Source organism: Mercurialis annua, linkage group LG6 (assembly GCF_937616625.2).
Source record: "Mercurialis annua linkage group LG6, ddMerAnnu1.2, whole genome shotgun sequence".
Taxonomy (NCBI): Eukaryota; Viridiplantae; Streptophyta; class Magnoliopsida; order Malpighiales; family Euphorbiaceae; genus Mercurialis; species Mercurialis annua.
The window spans coordinates 35736249-35759542 of NC_065575.1; the positions used below are offsets into that span (position 1 = coordinate 35736249).

Here is a 23294-nt window from a genome sequence, read left to right on the forward strand (position 1 = left end):
ACCCTCCCTAGTTCCGCTCCCGGTTGGAGCAACCCGGCCTTGCATTGGAATATTTTAGGAAAACAGATAAAGTTCGTAATAGATTCATGGATAGAGAAAGGTTAAACCCGAATTACCGAAAAGTAATTAGACGAGATATTAAGCTCAGACTGAAATAAAATCCTAAATCCACCACTACTACAAGGTATATGTAAGTTCCTTTAAAGAAATTTGTAGTAGGTACAATTAAATTATATTGGTAGAACAGAGGAATGTGCCGGGAAGCAAGCAATAAGTGGGCCGCAAAAGCACTTAATTACACCAATACAAATCCCAGCTATCAATCCTTTAAAGCACCAATAATCATGCTTCCTGTTGATCCCTACATTCATTAATCTTCTCAATAATGTCTTCAAATTACTTAATAAAAAAAGGAATATACATCGTACGTTGCAATAAAAGAGAGACAAGGACATAACCAAATTATCACAATTTCCTCAGCTTTTCACTATTTAGTAAGTAAAAATCAAAATACCAGTCTTGTCTCGTCTCTCTTTTCTTTTCCTTATTTACTTGCTCCCACTTAAAAACAAACTTGCGGAAACTCAACTCAACTCATTACCGTATTTCAAGAATGAACCAAGAAATGAACGGTGATGAACCTCAAGAAAAGTTGCAGGAGAAAATAGATTATGTGTTTAAGGTGGTGGTGATCGGTGACTCTGCGGTGGGTAAGACACAGCTGCTGTCTAGGTTTACTAAGAATGAGTTTTTTTTCGATTCAAAGTCTACTATTGGAGTTGAGTTTCAGACCAGAAGTGTCACCATTAATGGTAAACTTGTTAAAGCCCAGATCTGGGATACTGCTGGTCAAGAAAGGTATGCATACTATACATAATTTAATTTATTGTATATTTTTGTTCATAAGTTAATCTTATCATATAAACATATGCAACATTATCTGAAAATTATGTACCAAAAACCCTAGGAAAATTTTATCACATAATTTATTATTGACTGTGAAAAATATTAGAACCAACAAATTTTCAGTTAGCCCGACAATAACTATTCAATATTTTTTTGGCCGAAGATATCTTTGATCCTATCAATAGACGAGTGGGACCAAATAATTTAATTGAAGTAGTTACATAAATCGGATGCTGAATATTTCACGCGTAGACTTGTCTAATTCATAGTATACCCCATCTATATCTCCATTCAATCTTTCATATGGGCCAACCCACTTGAACAAGTGTAAGTAGAATCATTTAGCTATGCTTCATAATTGGTTCGAGTCAAACTCAGTGTAATTTTGTAGTCGGTGACGGAATCATATGCCCGAAGTAGAATTTTAACTCGGACTCTCAGGAGGTAGAATTTATAGTAAAATAAAAACTAGATGAAAATTGAGCTCAGACTATAGAGAATTAAAATAAACTAAATAATCATATAAAATTTAATCCGAGCTAATAAAAAAATTTCTAATTCCACCACCGCCAATAATCAAATGTGCACAATCCATAGGTATCGAGCAGTCACAAGTGCATACTACAGAGGAGCATTAGGAGCCATGCTAGTATACGACATCACAAAACGACCAACCTTTGATCACGTGGCTCGCTGGGTAGAGGAGCTCCGGGCCCATGCTGATACGTCCATCGTCATCACATTGATTGGAAACAAGGCTGATCTTGTTGATCAAAGGGCGGTTCCAACAGAAGATGCTGTGGAGTTCGCAGAGGAGCAGGGCCTTTTTTTCTCTGAAACGTCAGCGCTTAGTGGAGACAATGTTGACAGGGCATTTTTCAGACTGCTTGAGGAAATTTACGGTGTGATTTGTAAGAAGTCTTTGGAGCGTGGTGATCGTAAATCCAACGGTGGGGATTCAATCAAGTTGAGTGGATCAAAGATTGATGTTATTACAGGTTCTGATTTGGAAATTAGTGAAATTAAAAAGTTATCATATTGTTCTTGTTGATTGCTGAGATAAATTTGTTATGAAAAAGTTTCTATCATATTTAGGTTTTATTTGCTGATTTTTCTATGTTTTACTTGTTGAAAAATTTGGTAACATGTTGTATTTGAAAAGTGTAATTTTCTTTCTACTATTGCCATTTTTTGGAAGGCATTAACAACTTGGTTTCTGTTCTTTTTCTTTTTATCAGAATTTACAACTCATTTTCATTTTAAATCCGAACCTATAAATTAATTGCCTCCAATGGAAACGAACAAAAAAAATCATTTAAAGAGTTATTTTTTTACTAAAGGCCTGTTTGGTTCAGCTGTTTTTTACAGCTGGTAGCTGTTAACTGTTGGCTGGTAGCTGATAGACCATACGTGTTTGGTGAGATTTGATTAGCTGTTGCTGTTTATGTGTAAAATGACCGTAAAGGGCATAATTCTTGTTTTTATTTATTAAACTATAAATATATTATTTTATATAATATTTAATAAAAATATTAATAATAAGGAGCAATATTTAGTTTAAATTTATTTAGATACTTTTTTGATAAATTTATAATTTATTTTAAAAAATTATTAAATTATAGTTGTTTTAATATAAATAAAATAATTTTATATAATTTATAAACAATTAGAGTATTTAAAAATAATTTAAATAATTTTATATATTAAAAAAACGATATATTCTTAGGAGTAATTTTTTCTAAATAATTAAAAATATTAAAACAACTATCAGCTGTTTGCAAAAAACTCTAAAATGAAACTTTTCAAACAGCAGATGTTGGAGGTTCAAAAAGTTCCAAAAAACTCTTAAGAAAATCTCACCAAACACCTTTATGGAGCTTTTTGAAAAGTAAAAGTTAAAAGTTCCACCGAAAAGCTGAACCAAACACTCTCTAAATATATAATTTAGTACGAGTTTCACAATGAGCTCATCCAGCTCTAGGGTATGCACCAAACTAATCTAATCGAAAAATTAAATCGAATTTAATTGAAAATGATCGATACGGTTTATGTATTATAATTTTTTTTAAATGGATTTGCTTTGTTTTTTAATTTTAAAATTTGAAAAAGCTAAAAAAAGAATTAAAATGAATATAATTATTTGTTTGTGTTTAAATATTAAAATTTATAATACATTATAATTTGACTTAAATTTGATTTCTAAATTTATTTAATTTTATTTTTTCACTTTTATTTTTTAAATTTTGAAAAAATAAATATTCTTATTTTTCGATAAAACGGAAAATCAAACTGAAATTTATTTTCTTAATTCAACTCAATTTCTTTTTATATAGAAAAAGATTCTAATTGGTTTCAATATTTTCAGTTTCAAACTGAACCTGATTACTGCATATTCCTACCCAGTTTAGTAATCGGCCTCAAAATTAGAAACACGTCACTTGGAGAGCAGCCTATCCTGCTAGAGCTTTTTTGGATGCATCTCTTTCATGATGAATTTAGACTTTTCGAGTCTATAAAGAGTCGAAAACTAAGATAGAAGCTCAAATAGCTAAGGCCCAAATTATTTTTATGAACCAAGAATGGTAAAGTGTCCAACATTTATGAAAAATACATAGAAGAGGATTTAATATGAAATTTATGAAAATATTTATAAAATTAAACGTTGACTTTTTGTTACTAAAATATCAAGTTGTCATTAAAAATTATAAAATTGATAGAAATTAGAGAAAATTAGGAAAAACACTCCATTTTTTAAAATAATAGTAAATTATACCTCAATAAGGAAAAGATAAATATAATACCTCACCTTTTTAGCACTTTTATTTTTTTACTTTAAAGTCTTTTTTTATTATAATAATATTTATTTTTTTTATTATTTTTTACTCCAAAAATTTTATTTTTACTCTGACATGTGTATCTTTTTTTTTTTCAGATTTCTCTCTCTCGCTCGCTCTCTCTCTCTCTTCTTCTTCTTCTTCTTCATCTTTATCTCCATTTTTTATTCTTCTCATGTTTCTTCTTCTTCTTCATTTATTTTTCTTCTTTCTTATCACGCCGTTCCTTCAACGATCCGCCATTACTCCGTCGTTGCTCCATCTTCGCCCCGGCTTCGCTTCGTTTTCGCTCCGCGGTTGATTTTCCGTTCTTCCATATATTTGCGATTTTTTTAACTCTTGGTGATTGTTACGATTTATTTTAACTCTCAGATCTAAAAAATTGTTCTTGAATTTTTTCAGTTTAAGATCTGAAAATCTGCATTAAATACGATTTTATGATGAAAAAAATGATTTTCTGCAGAAAAAACGATTTTCTGCAGAAAACAGCATCTGATTATCATATAGTTATCACTATGACGTTATCATATCATTATCATAACACTGCAGAGAGAAAAAATGTTCTCTAAAAAAAGTGCTTGATTATCATTTCGGTATCATTAACGTTAGCATATTTGGGTCATAACGTTATCATATCAATATCATAATATTATATAGTTATGATAATAGTATGATAAGACTATGATATAGTTATGATAAAGTACGTCATGATAATGTTATGACAATATTTTTTGATAATGTTATGATAAAGTATATTATGATAATGTTATGATAATATTTTTTGATAATGTTATGATAAAGTATATTATGATAATATTATGATAATTATATGATAAAAGGTTACGATATAGTTATGATAAAGTACGTAATTTTATGATAATATTTTATGATACTGTAATTGATAAAATATATTATGATAATGTTATGATAATTTTTATAAAAATAGGTTATGATAATAGTATGATAAAATTAATGATAATAGTATGATAACGTACGAAAAATAATTTTTTTACAGAAACATTATGATACTGAGATGATAATATAACTGTTGCTTTTATGAAAAAATTATTTACGAGTCGTTTTTTTTTTTGCATATTTTTAAATCAGAAACTAAAATAATTATTTTTTAATTAATTGCAAGCTAAAATTGTGATTGAGCTATTTTTTTTTATCTTCAAACGAGTTTAATTTTGTGTTTTACAGCTATTCATTATTCAGAGAGAGAGAGAGAGAGAGAGAGAGAGAGAGAGAGAGAGAGAGAGAGAGAGAGAGAGAGAGAGAGAGAGAGAGAGAGAGAGAGAGAGAGAGAAACATGTGCTAGAGAGAGAGAGAGACATGTCAAATTGCATATGCTATGAATTAGAATAAATATATAAATATTTAATCACTGAGAGTAAAAAAATAATAAAGCTAAAATAGGAAGTATTTTTAGTATCTTTTTCTTGTTGAGATAGTATTTTCTATTTTTTTTCTTGTTTTAGGTAAATATCTAATAAGCCCTAGAAATTTATTTATATTTTTACATCGCTGTTAATGAAATAAACATATATTTCAATATGAGTACTTTTAATATACTAATAGTTTAATTATAGTATAATGATAGTATTGATACAAGTGTAATATATTGTAGTATTTGTTAATTTAATTTTAGCATATTTTAAAAAGTTATTATTATTTTATTGATATAGTTTTAGTTTATATAATTTGTTAGAAATTGATAATTTTAGTGTGTATAAAAACTTATAAAATAATTAATATATATTCTTAGTATATTTTCAGTTATGTTTTGGTATAATTTTATTGGTAAAAGGTATAAAAAAATCCTCGTAATTTTCACCAAAGTACAAATCAGCCCTTTTATTTTTTTGGGTACAATTAAGCCCTTTTTGTTTTCAAATAGTACAAATAACCCCTTTCATCCAACATCATTAGAAACACTCGTTAATGGTTGACATGTCTCTCATAATCATATAGGAAAAAAGTTCAAAAAATAATTTTAATATTTAAAATATTTACCAAAAATTTGAGGGGGTAAGTGTCCAAAAGTAAACTAAAAGAGTTTATTTGTTCGATTTTAAAATAATAAGGATTTAATTGTTCAATTTTAAAAACACGGGGGTTTAATTGTGCCCAGATAAACTAAAAGGGCTGATCTATATTTTTGAGAAAAACTCGAGAGTTTTTTTGTACCTTCTGCCAATTTTATTTTACTTTTAGTTTATATATTTAGATTATTAAATGTGATGATTAAATTAATATTTTATTTCATTTAATGTTTTGAATTTTAAATAGATGCTGAGTAATATTATGATGATCAAAGTGAATTTTGTTTTATAATTATAACATCATCAGCTTGTTAGAATGTAATAAATAATAATCTCCTTTTCATTGTTGCGGTTTATCATTTTCTTTGTTTTAATATTTAAACGACAAAAAAGGATAAAATTCTTCTTCTACCACTAAAACTTAACCAATTAACCTAAATTCACAACTTTTTTTTTTAAAAAAAAAAACTTCTTCTCAACCTTGCAAATATATTTTTGATTTTTTACTATAACCGTTAATTGCTAGATTTAGCAAAAAAAACCTTAAAATATGTTACCAGCACAGCACCCTTAAAAAATTTAAAAGCAATTATCATTCACTATTATAAATTGTCGAAAATGGGAGACAAAATTGAGGGACAACATCATTTTTTGAGTTTTCCAGTTAATTTAGTGTCGAGTGGTAGATATTGAAAGATAAATACCAAAACATTACAGCTCAGTATCGTTCAAATTAAGAAAGTTAAGTAATTAGAGACAAAACTAAAAAAATTAATATTGAAGGCTGATTTATACAATTTTTTTAATGGGGTTAACTATATAAAATTTGAAACTTAATACATATTTTTTGAAAAAAATAAATAAAACATTAATTGATTAAATAAAAAATTTGAAGGGCAGTTGCCCCACGGCCTAAAGGGGTGGGTCAGCTCAGAAAGTAACATTACAGCTACTACAGAAAATATTTCCAAATATCACCATCAATCGTATCTTATTTTTAAATCAATGCAATTATTAGTTTAAATTAGTTATAAACCTCCCAATTTGGTCACAAGACAACCAACTAATTATGTTGATAATGTTAAAAGCAAATAATTATGGAAAAACTAATTATTAAAGAAAGAAAAAAAGGAGAAGTCCGCAGTTTAGGTACAGCTAGTTCCATGTTTCAGCAATAATGAGTCCTTATGTTTGTTGTTGCGTTTGCGTAACTGGAAATAACTGGATTACAATTGATGCTCCAAAATTAGACTCTCGTCCTTTTGAATAATGCTGCAATCGCATGCTTCCACATGGCGTTCAATCAAAAGATTTCCTCATCATCAACCTATTAATCAATTCTGACACTCTAACTTAGAGCCCCAATATGAAAATGGGGATAGGGATCCCATAAGACATGGACTATATTCCCCTTCCCCTCCCTATTCCCATGATGGAGAATAATTGTTTTCAGGGGCAATTGATGAGGATTCCACGTCCCATTATGGACAGGTTCTCATGGAAAACTAAAAATCTCCTTTCCATTGTCATTTCTAATCTCATTACGCTTTCAATAGCATGTCAATGCTCAATATTAGGTCTGCTAGTAAATCTGAACAATAATCTAACGACATATGCTACGTCGAGTTTCGTACAAGAAGTAGCATATCAAAAGCTGCCAATGATACTCGAATAATCAAATTGCTGAACACTGTCATTGGTATTCTTAAAAAGTTTTACACTTGGAGTATCTAGTGTAGAAGCATGTTTAATTACATTTCTTTAAAATATTCTCAACATAGTGAGATTGATCTAAAGAAATTCCCTTTTCGAACCTAGTAATCTTTATATATATACATATAAAAGTACAAAGCTCATTTTAATATTTGTAATAAATGCATTTGTCACTTGAGATGATAAGATTATTAAATTTTTTATGTCATTACTTAAGTGCTTATTTTAGACCACACAGAGATTTGTCTAACTTGCACACCTTTTGGTCCTCACCATGTATCACAAAACCTCCAAATTGGTTCATGTATATTTCTTCCTCCAATTCACAGATTAGAAAAGCAATTTTAACATCTATTTGGTGTACAATCAAATCATATGGTGCAACGATCGAAATCAGCACTATAATGGATGTTATTATAGTAACAAGTAAATAAATATCAAAGAAATCAACATTTTCACGTTATCTATAACCCTTGGCAGTCCATTTCATTATAATAGGCTTAATCCCAATAAAATATCAAACGCTTGCAGGTTTTATCAGTTATAACCAAATCTTTTAAGATCGGCTAATTTAGCCCATTTTGGAATATTTGAAACCTTTTCCAACCATTCGTGGATCAAACTAAAAACATTATCATTCTTGAATGGCCTAAACTAGCCGATTTTGATTGATTTCATTCGAAAAGGTTTCAAATATCTTTTATAATTTAAAATCAGTTAGTTTAGCCCATTCACAAATGACAAATTTTTCGGTTCAATTCATGAATGGCTAGAAAAGATTTCAAATATCCCAAAATGGGCTAAACTAGCCGATTTTGAAAGGTTTGATTATAACTGACAAAACCCGCATCTGTTTGGTGTTTTATTGGAACTAACCCTCTATAATATGGGTTAATTCCATATAAAATCACCACTTTTACATGTTTTTTCATTTTAATCACGTCGTTTAAAAAGTGTCAAATAAAATCACCATCTTTCATTTTTTTTTGCAAATATATCATCCATGAATAAAATTCGATGTGTTTTTCTTCCTAAATAAATGTTTTAATCTGACTAATGCCCTATTAACACACAAAATACATTACTCTTACTCTTTTCTTGTTGATTCTTGTTGTCAAGTCAATAAAAATACACCGAATTTTCACATTCATGATAGATTTGCAAAAAAATGAAAAGTGGTGTTTTTATTTGACACTTTTTAAAGGACGTGATTAAAATGAAAAAAACTTGTAAAGATGGTGATTTTATATGGAATTAATCTTTATAATATATATAAAACAATACAGATTACAACATCGAGTCTTTTATATAGAGGTAGAAAATAGAGTGAACAAAAGGTCAACGCGGTCCTCAAACTTGTGTTTCGGGATCAAATATGTACATTTTAATTTTTTTATCAATTAGATCGTCAAACTTGTGTTTTCGTGTCAAGTAAGTCATATTTTATTTTATCAGTCAACTAGGTCCTCAAACTCTTTTAATTTAGGTTAAGTAACCCCTTCAAATGTGTGACTTATTTGACTCCCGAGACACAAGTTTGGAGGTCTGATTGACTAAAAAAATTAAAAAACGACTTATTTGACCACGAAACATAAGTTTGGGGATGAAATTGATTAAAAAGTTAAAAATGACCCTGTGACATAAGTTTGAGGACCACGTTGATCAATTCTTTAAAACTTTTTTTTTTAAATCAACATGGGGATCTTTTTATTAACTCGAAACTAAACCAATTACAGTGTAAGAATTAGGGAAACATGTAGATCTGACAAAAAAATAGGTTATGCTACATAGGCAAGCGACTTACTTGCAATTTTGGCTAACAAGCCTATAAAAATATGAAACAAATAACTGCGCTAGAATTAAATATAAGCTTGATTTTTGAAGGAAATCTCCAGTTGGAAACTTGAAATGTCAAAAAATATTGTTGAAAACAACATAAATCTACAATAAAACAAGCTAAAATCATCACTATTTTTTTTTAAAAAAAATCAAGAAAACTTCATAAAATGAAGTCATCAAGAATCGGAATAATTGATCGCCCATAACAATAAAATCTTGATCGACTTCGACAAAATATCAACATAAACACATGATATGAAAAACATCAAAACACATCAAAAACCTATAGTCTCCATAAACTGAGTAATTTATTGAATAAAACAAAAAGTTAAACATACAGGTGATGAAATAATGAACTTCCGGCATAAGGCAAGAGTCACCCGCCTCACGACCTTTTAGAACAAAACATGAATTGAGAGATAAAGTTGAAACGGTTGTATGATCCTTTGTTATCCTTTCTTTAAAGAGCAAATTATTCTAAGGCCCCTCACCTTTGTTATAATTTACAGTTTGGTACCTCTTGTTTGAAAATCAAACAATTTGGTACCTCAGTTTTGATTTTGTAAACTATAAGGTCCTTCTGTTAAATATAGGTACCAAATCGTTAATGGAATGAAACGTGAGGTACCGATCGTTTGCGAAATGTTTGAAAATGAGGTATCAAATCGTTAAAATAATTAAATGTGAGGTACCAAATCGTTTACATAATTGAAACCGAGGTACCAAATTGTTTGAAAGTAAATATCAAATTATTAACGGAACTAACAGAAGGGCCTTATAGTTTAAAAAATTAAAATTGGGGTACCAAATCGTTTGATTTTCAAACAAGAGGTACCAAAATGTGAATTATGACAAACATGAGGGAACTTAAAATAATTTGCTCTTCTTTAAAACCTAGTCGTACGGTGTTTAAATTTATTGAACTGTAGATTATGGGTCCTAGTAGAATTTGAATTTTTCGTATAGACAATGAGATTTCATTTATGCGTGGGCTAAACCCATCTAGAGGCCCTTGTACTATATCATTTTTGTTCAAAAAGCCCTTGTACTATTTTTTTGTTCTTCAAGTCCCTCTACTTACATAATTTTTGATTTTCAGGTCCTTTTTTAGTTTTTTCCAGTCCCTCTACTTACAATTTTTTTGTTCCTCCAGTCCCTCAAAAGGACATGAAAATCGGAATTTTGTCAAGTACAAGGACCTGAAGAACAAAAAAATAGTAAAAGGATTTTTTTAATAAAAATTATATAGTACAAGGGCCTCTACATGGGTTTAGCCTTTATGCGTGCTTATTAATCGAATTGTTCCGCACACACAAAATTTATTTTGATTTGAATTGGGCAGATTGTACTTTTCCAAAATCAACTTGCCCAAAAATTTGTGTAGCATCTAATTAAATTTTTTCAAAATCAATAAAAATGTCATAATGAATGGTTTGTACCGTGTCTTGTTGGATGGTTAGACTGTAAAGGATCATTAATTAGAAGTGCAGGAGGGTTTGGAATTTAGCATCAAAACACAATGACTATAAACCATAGTTAGTAGGACAAATCTAGAGTTGGCCCAAATGAAATAATTGGTAGTTATTAGTTGAAGCTATCCTATGCTATGTTTTTCCAGCCATGCATTCAAGTTTTCCCATCGAGCTGTGCGTCTTAACATCACCAGTTGGCACTTGGCACCAATCCTCCATTTGTCTACGAAATTTCTGGTTTAAAATTTTAAATTAACTAGCAATAATAATTATTATTATTAATTCTCACTAATAATTACTATTGGTTTAATCTATCTTTAAAAAATAAAAACATACTCCCTCCTCTCAAATTGATAGGTAGTTTAGACAAACACAAATATTAAGAAATTTATTAAATCTATGCAAAATGAATAATTTTATATAAACATACCACACTTTCCTTTATTTAATGCAGTGTTGACTTTATTTTTTAGTGGGTTTTACTCTCTCTTTAATGTAATGTACTGTAATTAATGAGGATATATATATAATTCAAACATTTAAGTAATAAATTACCGCCTATAATTTGGGACAACGAAAATCAAAATAGTGCCTATCAATTTGGGACGAATGAAGTAGTTGGAAGAATTTAACTTTATTTCTTAATCTTATTTAATTTTTCAATATTTTATTTCAAAAATTTATCAATTAATTCTGAATTAAGAAGCACGGAAATTTCGACGAAGTTGCGTGTCCCGTTTCGGAAACGTTTAGGAAACCAGAAACTCTCAAAAACTCTCGGAAACTTATAAAGAAACGTTTCAGGCCGTTTCCGTAAATAAAAAAATTAAAATGTTGTAAAAAAATCTAAAACATTCTCAACAAATAATTTTTTTAAATCAAAATTGTTCAAGTTATCTTATAATAAAGCTTATTTTGTTGGATTCAATTATATTTAATTTATTTTATTAATTGACGATAATGTATAAATAAAATTTTATATATATAGCATTTTGTAATTTCTAATTCTATAAATATATCTCTATATTTTATTATTTACACGTTTCCCCCACGTTTCGTGACCTTCATTTTAGATTAATGCTGTTTTCGCGTGTCCGTTTCGTGTCGTTTCCTGTTTCCGTTTCCGTGCTATCTAGATTCTGAAGCTAGCAAAATATGGTTAAAGCTAAAAAAAATAAGTAACTGATCTTAAAAATTATATCTAATTGGTGTGAAACAGTACTCTGAAAATTAATTTCTCTGTACATTTTTTTTTTGTGATGAAGATTTCTCTATAAAGTTAAATATGTTTGAGAAGTTAATTTTGAAAGTACTAATTAGTTGTATTTGGTACCTAAATTTAACATCTCTGAAAATCAGTTTATATAAACTTGTATTAAAATAAAGACAGATTTTTTTTTGATGAATTAAAATACTACTAATATGAGTTAAACTTTAAATTTTCAATTTTTATTTTTTTGAAATATAAATTTTCAATGTTAGTAATTTCATTTATTAACATTGAAAATTTATATTTCAAAAATAAAACATTGAAAATTTGAAATCTAAAGTTTAAGTTTTATTAGTATTTAATTCATCAAAAAAAGTCTTATTAGTATTTTCAATGTTAATCAATGAAATTACTAACATTGAAAATTTATATTTCAAAAATAAACATTGAAAATTTAAAGTTCAAGTTTTATTAGTATTTTATTCATAAAAAAAAAATCTTAGTTTATTTATTCGATTATAAAAGTACAGTTAGGCAGGATTTTATAAAATTGAAAATTATAAAAATTTAAATAATTTTTTTAAACGAATCCTGTGAACAGACCCACAGTGATGGTGGATCTGTTCACCGGAGATCGCTGGTGGTGGCCGGAAAAAATTAGCGGCGGCGGGTGGCGATTCCGGTTGAGTGGTCTGATTTAATTGGGTGAATTGATGATTTAGGTATGATTTGGTTGGATGGATGGATTATATTTGATTTGGTTGGGTGGGTGACTTTAGATTTGGTTAGATTGAGTTGTATTGATTTTTTTATTGACATTAGGATATTTTGGGTATTTTTAAGAAAATAAGGAGCTTGGGGCGGTTTTGGGTAAAACGGATTTAGTCGATCATTAAATTAAGTTTATGGGGTTTAGCGGGTCAAAATTTAGTTCAAGGAGTTGGTTGATATGGGAATCTACGTTGCAGTGCTATCGGTGATTATTACCCTAAATTATCGAACACACTCTATATTAAAAGAGATTGTTTATCAAATACACGATTTTGAAAAATATCTACCAGTTTTTACACCATCTTTCCAAAATTTTCCTACTATACACTAATAACAAATATATTTACAAAAATACCTATTATATATAAAACACTTATCTCATTTTAGGTTAAAATTTTACATAAGTACTTTTTTTTCTCCTCTCTATCTTTCTCTCTAAATTCTCTCTTCTTTTCTTCTTGATTTCCGTTTGATTTTTCGTTTGTCTCTTCTGGTTACTTTTACGCCATTTCTTTCGTGAGCTTTTGCGTTCGCGGTTGTGCTTGTCTACTTTCGATGGGTTTCTTGTTTCTTCCGGTCACTTTTTCATTCGCCTCTTCCACTCGCGCTTAATTCCAAAAGGAGAATACCATATATTTTCTACATATCATTTATTTTTTGCGTATCAGGCGTATCCATATCCGTACAAGATCTTCCATAAACATATGTGAAAATATAGATGAATAGCATTATATAATCTGGATGTATCACTAGTTTCACATGAAATGATATTTATACTTCTATATCGGAATCTAGCATTTAAAATATATAAGGATATATATGCTAGCAAAGACTTCCTAATTTAATTATATAATGTGCTGAGTGTATCTTCTGCATCACATTACTATAGGACGATTTACTTAAAGAAATACTCGAATAAACCTACTAACCTCTTGCCGCTTGTTGAAGACTTCCGAAAGATGTAAATCTCTAAACGAATCCGAATATCAAAAATTTATTTATAGAAAAGTTTGTTTTTTCCAATCCGAGATTGTGTTGTCTTTCGGGTCCCTTTGTGACAAATTTGATATTTAGATGAATTTTAAGTTGTGTCCTACAAGACAAATAAGGTCAGATAGAATTTCAGATTTTTTATTTGAAATCCACTCCGAAACTTAAGTCAGTAATTATCTCATTATAATATAGAAAAGTACTATATAAAAGAGGTAATAAAGCTTCACATGCTATAGTAATAGGTTGATTTTCCTTTATATGAATATTTGTTGAATGAGTTTTTTTATAAAATAGTAACGTGAGATTTTGGTACAAAGTGGGTCATATGAGGTTTTGTCTTATTTCATCATATGATATTTTGTCTTATTCCATCAATTATTATGTGGAATCGGGTTTCCATCAGTTTATATGTGGTATGGGTTCAGTTTGTGTCCATTCATTTGACTTTTAAATGAACGAGCTCACAATCAGTTCATAAGCGGTTTGGGTTCAATTTGTATCCATTCATTTGACTTTTAAATGAACGAGCACACAAACGTACTAAACGAGCTCGCTCTCTTGTTCGATTAGCAGTAAACGAACACGGACATAAACACAAAGAGAAACTATGTTGTTTTTCATTTACTCTATCAAAACTATATAATTTTGTTTAAAATAATGTAATTAAAATGTATTGGAATAATATTTTTTTATTTAATTTAAACATGACTAATTAGTTCGCAAACTATCTATTGTGTTGCTGGACGAGCCCATTCGTGAACTCTCTATCGACCTCCTATACGAGCTTGTTCATAAACTCTTAATTGAGGTCGTTTACAAATAAAAACGAGTTGTTTGTAAACTAATTTGAATAAATGAACATAAAATTAAATTTAAATTCAATTTGATTTTGATAAAAACAAACACAAACCGAACTCTTATCAAGCCGAATGCCAAACTGTTTGTGCGCATTTAAGTTCATTTACGATCTTAAAGAAGACCAAATAGTATTCGAGTTCATCTCTATTAAATTTAGAAGGCATCTTTTACAGCATAAAGGAAAGAAAAATACTACCCTTGAAAACTTGAAAAGTACGAGAGATTTATTACTCATATTCCTGTGCTGATTTCTATAGCAAAACGCTAAAAACTAAAGACAAAACGACAATAAATGTAAAGGGAGAAGTACATCATCACCAATGATGAGAGGAAGGGAAGTGTCTGAAGCATCTTTCTTTACTTTTGGCAGTGAAAGAAGATTGAAATAATTAAGGGAAAAGTAAAATAATTAATAAACAAATATATATATGAAAACAAATGACTCTAGTTTGAAGATAATTTAAATTCATTAACTATAATTTATTTGTCGATTACCATATTTGTTGATATCAGGTCTTTGTTGACAAAAAGCAACGGATGTATCTATCTATCTATCTATACTATATATAAAAGCACGGATGGGGGGGGGGGGGACAGGCAAATTTACGGAATAACCCTTTTTAATCTATATTAAATAACGGTTTTATAGTCATTAACAAATTAATTATAATAATTAATTATTAAAAAATTATTATAATTAGAGTTTTAGTTAAAATAAAATTGTATACTGATAGAGGACTATTAATTGAGTATAGAAAAAATAGCTAATCTTTTCCAAATTAATAGAAATATCAATCTTTTAGTTTGACTATACTAGCAACACAATTAATATTATCTAAATCTTTGTTAATTATATGTAAATTTACAAAAAAAATTAATTTGATTTTTTTAATTTTGTTTTAAAATAATAATACATGAATTGACGAGTCACGTTACGAGCCACGTGCGTAGCACGCAAAGCGAGACTAGTAAAATAAAAAGATTGAAAAAGTTCTAAAATAAAATTTTGATAAAAAGCTAAATGAGATAACAATTAGTGTTACTTAACATTTAGCACTTTAATTGCTACTTTTTATAATTTTGCAATTGAATGTATAAAACCAATCGGTGTTAAAATTGGGCAATAAAACATAGTCGTTTTAGAAGTAAATCGGCGTGCCACATCAAAATAATTTCCCGGTGATTGGAATTATACATTCAATAGAAAAAATTACAAAAATTCACGATTAATTTTTCAAAGTTTGAAAGTTATAGTTAAAATATGGCTATAATTGACCGCACTTAAAAACAGTTTGATATTCTTTTCATGATATTAAGACTTTTTCTTTTGATAAAAGTAAATAATATAAATAAAGTGTAGATGAGTTGGTAAGATGCTTTTCTGGTTTAAATGAGAACGCGGGTTCGAACCATATTTATATATGCAACCATTTAAAATTTAGGAACAAAATTTACTTTCCGCAAGCGACCTACACAGCATGAATGCGGATTAATCTGACTATGAAAGATTTAAAAATATTGTTTTATAGTTGAAATCCGTTCAAGATATCTCATATACTCTGTACCTAAAAAAAAGGTAAACAATGTTAAAGTAGCTAATTTGAGCTTTTACCTTTCTATCTTACTCTTGTGATCATAATTTGGCGATAATGATTATGTAACCTAAACAAGATAGCAAACCAACTATTAGTTTAATTTTTTTATTGAGTATTGACATTCCACCTGCTTCATCATTTTACCATATTCCCGACAAATCATCCTGAATATATGAAGTTTTGACCCTCCATTAATTGAAAGAGTACTAACCAATTCTCCTAATTATTCTTATATCATTCATCACATCACAACAACAGTGACAAAACTAAAAATTATTGGCAAAATCACAAATTTTATTCAAGTGGAGCGGAATATATTTTTAATCAAACTATAATTTTGACTATTTTTTAAACCGAATGATAAATAATTTGACTTCGTTTTATTTTTTTAGAAAATAAAATTATTTAATCATCTTCAAATAATTATTCCGTACTTAATTATTGGTAGTATATTGAAAAAAAAATGCATAATTTTTTGTAACCGTAATACCTATCTAGATAGTACATAAACTTCACTCAAACAACTTTTGCTGTATCGAAAATATGATAGACATTTGGCTTTTGAATACAAAACTTCAATTTTAACATTGAAAACTTTAAATAACACCGTTTCACCGTATATAAATATTTTGTTTTTCCGTGTCCGCGTCCATGCTACCTAGACACCCATATTGTCTTTAATACAAATTAAATGATAATATAATATATACCTAATTGTATAGTCTAAAGCAAAACTATTGACAACCATTAGCATCAGCATAAAAATAGAAGATGAGAGAATCATATTCTTTTTCTAATTGGGGTACGAACAATGTATTAAAGCCAAAAAAGAATACCAAAATCTCAAAACATCAAATACTCTAAATCTACACTATATTCCTTCTATTAACATTCGCCATCATCTTTTCTAACACTTAAAATCGTTAATTTATACGAAATGTTTCCACACCGTACGATCACCCATCCTTTTGCCCTTTTGTCAAATTGAACGACTGTGCTTTACGGCTGCCTTTTAATCTCAACAACCCGTATAATTTCCTAATATCCGTAATAGAATTCACACTTTCCCTACTAAATATACCCGAATTATCACCCGGTTCGCCGTCCATGGATACCCTCGACCCGTTTCCGAATATACTCCGCCCGATATTTACCGACCCTCTACAATCACCCTCCGTTTGCAAAGCGGTTATAACCGATTTCAACGCCCGACTCGGCGAGTTTCGGTTGGCTATCATTAACTCACCGATTTCAGCTGGACTCAAACTCGCGCCGGTTAGGAAAATCTCCTCTACTTGCGGGAACAACTTATGCTCTTTTACTCCCAAGTACGAGTTCGCCAGTGATTTGAATACCGAAAAATCGCACAACGGAAAATGGATATGAACATCGATCCGACCCGGTCTAAGAATAGCCGGGTCGATATGATCCTTACTATTCATAGTAAAAACCATAATCCTCTCTTCCGCGCAACACGAGTTTAAAATCCCGTCCATGAAGTTTAAAATACCCGATAAGCTAACCGCGGTCGGTTTATCCAATAAAAACCGGTCAAGATCTTCAACCACAACCACCGATTTACTCGTGGTTTGCAGAAGCAGCAATTTAAAATCAGAGTCATCGGAAACCTTTGAAAGATCGATATCGTAGACGTCATAATCAAGAAAATTAGCAACCGCCGCTACGAAGCTTGACTTTCCGGTACCGGATTGACCGTACAATAAATAACTCCGTTTCCACGCGCGGCCTAAGCGATGATAATACTGTTTGGCTTTGAGGAACGATTCAAGATCCGATTTTAATTTCAATTTGAGATCAGACTCCATGGCTATCGTCTCAAACGTCGACGGATGAGTAAACGGGACGAATCTCCACCGTCCGATTTGATTCTGATTGATGTTCATATACAGCTTTAATTCCTTCTTCTTCTGGTCAAGCTCGTCGGAAACTGTGTGAATGTGCTGGAGATACGGCCGGAGAATTCTCCGTTTATCGGATTTTCTAATCTTTAAAACCAAAGCTTTGATTGAATCCGTTTTCACTTCGTTCTTCCAAGAAACCCTAGACCCAAGAAAATAATCGTCAATTACCTGGTTATCGTCGAGTCGGAGAATTATATCATTTGATTTTTTTCCGGTAAAGAGGTTGGTGTAATCGGAATCCTCCATTGACGATAAAGAATTCAGATAAACGGAGACTTGCCGGTAGAGTTGATTTTCTTGCATGTTTTCGTTGAATTCCGGGACTTTAAGAAACTGATAGACATGGACACGATCTTGAATTAGTCTCCACCATTTTTCAATCAAGAAAATCAGGCCGGTCTTGATTAGAATTACACGGAGGAGAAATAATAAACCGGCGGCCGTTAGCAAAAGAAAAAATGGGTTACAGAGAATTTTCATGACAAATTATTCAAGAAAAAAATGGGATTTAATGGGGAAATTTGAAGGTCATGATAAGGAATAAAAATAGGGTTTTAAAGAGAATCTAGAAGTGAAAACAGATTAAATAAGAGGAAGAGTTTCAGTTTAAATTAAAATTTAAAAAGTTTGGGACGGCTAAATGCCAACCAGTTTTTGATGGGTCAAAGGGAAAAGGAGAAAACAAATAATTAAATTTAAAATGGAAGATGAGGTGAAGCCTTGTATAATTATATTTGGTCAATTTTTTATGCTGTGGAAAAGGTGGAAATTGATCGGTTTCTACCTATACGCCAGCCATTTCAAAAACTGAAACCTAACCGAAATTTGATTTGTTTTGATCCGATTCGATTGTTTTTGGTTTTGGTTAGTTTGTGGACACCATACTAATACTTCTGATTCTCCGTCATTTCTAGCTATACGCCAACCATTTTGATTTTCTATATCAATGCTATTTCTTTCTATTTTTGAAATTTTTATTCTGATATTTCAATTCATGCTTATGAAATCTATTTGGTTTTAGATTTTGAAAAATTATTGCACACAACCGTTGTGCCATCATTCGTGCAACAAACCAATTGTGCGTTAGCCATGTGGAAAATTGAATAATAAAAAAAATAAGTAATAATTAAAAGATTCCCTATCGCCTAAGAAGCACGGAAACTTCGATAAAGTTGTGTTTCCCGTTTCGGAAACGTTTCGGAAACCGGAAACTCTTGGACACCCGTACGAAACGTTTCGGGCCGTTTCTGTAAATAATAAAAATTAAAATTTGTAAAAAAATTAAAATTATTACCCACAAATAAAAAAATCTAACTAGTTACCCATAAATTTTACATTCGCATTGCCCACAATACAACAAATATACTTATTTGTGTTGAATTGTATTATATTTTTTATATATTTATAAAATTTTAAATATTTAGTACATTAAATTGAATTATATTGTTAATTATCATAAATATTTAAATAATATTTTTATAAATATATCCCTAAATTTTTGTTATTTACACGTTTCCCCCACGTTTCGTGTCCTTCATTTTGAAAAACTTTCGTTTCCCCGTGTCCGTTTCGTATCGTTTTCGTTTCCCGTTTCCGTTTCCGTGCTACTTAGCCTATCGCAAATGCTCATTGGCTTGATGTAAAAATGACGTGGCGCAACGGTTGCATGGGATAAACACTCTTAGATTTTTGGATTTATTTACTAATTATGGGCTATATATTTTTATATATAATTGGATAGGAAAGAGCGCTTGTAGGAAGAATCGAAAACACAGTCTAGCAATTTGCTACGAGCGTTTATATCATTTGAGCTGTAATTCGTTGGTATATTTATTATTAATGGATACACAATGACTGGGAATATTTCTTTAAAATTTGGTTAGATTCTTTTGGTTACGTAAAGATGTCAGGTCACCAAAGAAATCTGTATTTTCTTAGATGGAAAGAACAACTCAATATTACTGTCTTTCATTTCTTACTAAAAAACAAATTAACATATTTCTTTGATTTTCTAGAAAAAACTTTTTATAAACTTGTAATTTTAACGGTAAATATCATTCTCTCTGCTTTAATATAGTCGCTCACTTTTTTTTTTATTTTTATTGTCTCAAACTTTTACCTATTTCTAATAAATAATCATCCTTTAAATTTATCTTAGGCCTAATTACTTAAAGACATCCACCTTATAATTTTTTTTCATTTATACTATGACTTAGGAAAATTTTCAATTGTACCCTATTTTCAATTTTTATGTTTCATCTCTACCCTAATGAGTTAAATTGACATATTTTTTTTAAAAAAAAATTTAAATTAGTCCTTCATTTTTAACCTATATTCTGATAAAACGTTAATGTTAATCATTTATGTATCTTGTTTTTAATATTTCCATCTTTAAATTAATTAAATTATCAAAAATTTTAATTTTGGATACAAATGAAACATAAAAATTGAAAATAGGATACAATTGAAAATTTTTCTAGGTCATAGTATAAATAAAAAAAATTACAAAGTGGGTGGTTTTTAAGTAATTAGACCTTTATTTTTCTATATAGTTTTTATTTAGAATTTGCTAATTATCAAGTATTTATTACAATCTGTTCAAATACACACACACACACACACACACACACATATATATATATATATATATATATACACACACACACACACTCACACACACACACACATATATAAAAGTGAATATACGATTACATTAAATGAGAATATAATAAAAAAAATTATAATATTAGTCACATTTTTAAAACGGTGTAATAAAAAAATTGACCCCTCTATTGTTACATAAATATATAGTATCATTTTTATATAGTTAAAAAATTAAAAAAATATGAATAAAGTGGAAAATCATATCATTTCTATTATTACGCCGTTTAAATGATAATAAAAATGATACGATTCTCCACTTTATATCATTGATAAATTCATACTTTTTTACCTCTTATTTGAAAATCAAATAATATATTTTCTGATTTTTATTTCCATTAACGATTTACTCTTTTCGTTCAATTTTCTTGTTAGTTAAAAGACTTATAAAAGCCAATATACTCGTTTATATTTTTAATGTGTAATTTAAAAAAAAACTATTTCTAAAAGTAAATAAAAAAATAAAATTAAAAAAAGTAAGATAAATTATATTAAATTTGTTAATTTATTTCATAAAAATATAATTTTTATTAATATTTATATCAAATAAATTTAAAGATTAAATATTTTTAGTTAAGTTTTTTTGACTGAATTGATAAACAAAAAAAATAGCTAAACGTAAATTATAAGGGTTAATACATAGTTTGACCTCTGAATTTGTACTCTTTTATCCATCTAACCTTTAAACTTAACTTGTGACCCATTGAACTTCCGAACTTGTTAAATAATTCTTCTTAACCCCTGAATCGGAGATTGAGTCTCAAACGCACTGACGTAGCAAAATACCTTTGACTGAGCTGTCAGCTCGTTTGCCAAATCACCAAATATATAACGCTTAATACATTGTTTGATCCCTGAATTTATACTAATTTATCTATTTGACCTTTAAACATTTTGTTTAACCTATCACAGCTCCAAACTTATTAAGCCATTTTATTTTGTCCAGCTAAATTTTTTCTTTTTTGCCCTGACGCGCAAATTTTTGTTTGAACACACGGGTCAATGTCAGGTGGACGAGTAGGGGTTAAACTTTACAAATTACCAATATCAGGGGCCAAAAGGAATTATTTAACAGTTTCAGAGGTTCGATAGGTCAACTGTTAAATTTAAAGGTTAGTTGGTTAAAAAGGTATAAGTTTAGAGTTCGAACTATATATTAACCCTAAATTATAGAAAAATTATTGCACACATCCATTGCGCCATGTCATTCGTGCAACAAACCAATTATGCGTTAGCCATGTGAAAAATTGAAAGATAAAATAAAATAAGTAATAATTAAAAGATTCACTATCGCAAATGCTCATTGGCTTGATGTAAAAATGACGTGGCGCAACGGTTCCATGAGATACGCACTCCAAATTATAACATGTCTGGCAACCTGACGCGGCATCTTTATTTGGATGTAAATCAAAATTAACGACCACTACAGTTCAATATGCAAAATGTGCAACTAAAGTATTAAATAAAACCCAACAACGTGTATTCATGGCAGCCTAAGCTCACACCTTTAACTACAAAGGATAATAATTTTTTTAAGATCATTAGCAACTAGTTGAAATAATCAAACTAATGTTATTTGTTTTGGCAATTTATTCTTCTTGACTAATTCAATGATCTCAAGTTCCTTTTCATATATTTATATGAAAGATATTGTAGATTTTTAAGGGTCATAGTTATTTAGAATTTGACTGATATTCGAATCTAAAAAACTTCAGAAATGAATCTTTTATTAATTTACATAATTAAGGTCTAAATGGTGCTAAAAATATAATTTTATATGTGTTTTTACAATTTAAAACAAGTCTTTTAAATTTTTATAATACTATTTTAATTTTATATATCTTACTTTTTAAAATAGATTTAGATTTTACTCACATGACATGCCACATTGAAGTTTCTATTAGGTAGTTTAATGGTGAAAAAAAGATAATTTTTTTAGAGGTTTTGCATTTTTAATCGAAATTGATAATTGTTTTTTTAATTCTATTCAAACAAAATTTCTAATTAATTTACTTGTCCTAATTTTCAGTTGAATAAATTTATATACTAACTCTGTAATTAGCAAATTTTATTTTTCCGTGTTAAGAGATATGTATTATCTTAGTTGTTATGGTTGTTATAGTTGTTATATCTCTACAGTTGTTGTATCTATTAGTTGTATTCAGTTATACTTGTTATACTTGTAATTATCTTATACAACAAACTCTTGTATAAGTATCACTGATTATCAATAACACTACTCAAGGTTTTCATAAGCAATTACATGGTATCAGAGCCTTGCTAATTTCTCTTCTTTCGACAATATTTTCTTTCTCTATCAAATTTTCGGCAATATCATGGCTGATGCTTCTAGCCAAACCAGCATCTCTTCTACTGTTCCCATTGATGTCCTTTTTTCCATGTCTTCTACACCCACCATCTCTTATAGCTTTGCTATAAAGCTAAAATCATCTAACTATTTGGCTTGGCGCACAC

General features: G+C 29.2%; 2 protein-coding genes across 2 annotated transcripts; one reads left to right on the forward strand and one right to left on the reverse strand.

The window, feature by feature from the left end:
• Positions 1-375: 375 nt before the first annotated feature.
• Positions 376-2085, forward strand: LOC126685676 (ras-related protein RABA3). Its single transcript, XM_050379595.2, has 2 exons — positions 376-858; positions 1504-2085. Exons 1-2 carry the CDS (start codon positions 614-616, stop codon positions 1955-1957), a joined length of 699 nt encoding a protein of 232 aa, XP_050235552.1. The 5' UTR covers positions 376-613; the 3' UTR covers positions 1958-2085.
• A 14923-nt stretch (positions 2086-17008) lies between these two features.
• LOC126653982 (AAA-ATPase At2g46620) lies at positions 17009-18884 on the reverse strand. Its single transcript, XM_050347985.2, has one exon. The coding sequence runs from the start codon at positions 18636-18638 to the stop codon at positions 17193-17195; it is 1446 nt and encodes a 481-aa protein (XP_050203942.1). The 5' UTR covers positions 18639-18884; the 3' UTR covers positions 17009-17192.
• Between the last annotated feature and the right edge of the window lie 4410 nt (positions 18885-23294).

Excerpts from the sequence above, each read along its gene's own strand:
- LOC126653982 (XM_050347985.2), bottom strand. The coding sequence starts at position 18,638 with ATGAAAATTCTCTGTAACCCATTTTTTCTTTTGCTAACGGCCGCCGGT.
- LOC126685676 (XM_050379595.2), top strand. The coding sequence starts at position 614 with ATGAACCAAGAAATGAACGGTGATGAACCTCAAGAAAAGTTGCAGGAG. Across the intron at positions 859-1,503 it reads GATACTGCTGGTCAAGAAAG|GTATCGAGCAGTCACAAGTG; the intron begins GTATGCATACTA and ends CACAATCCATAG.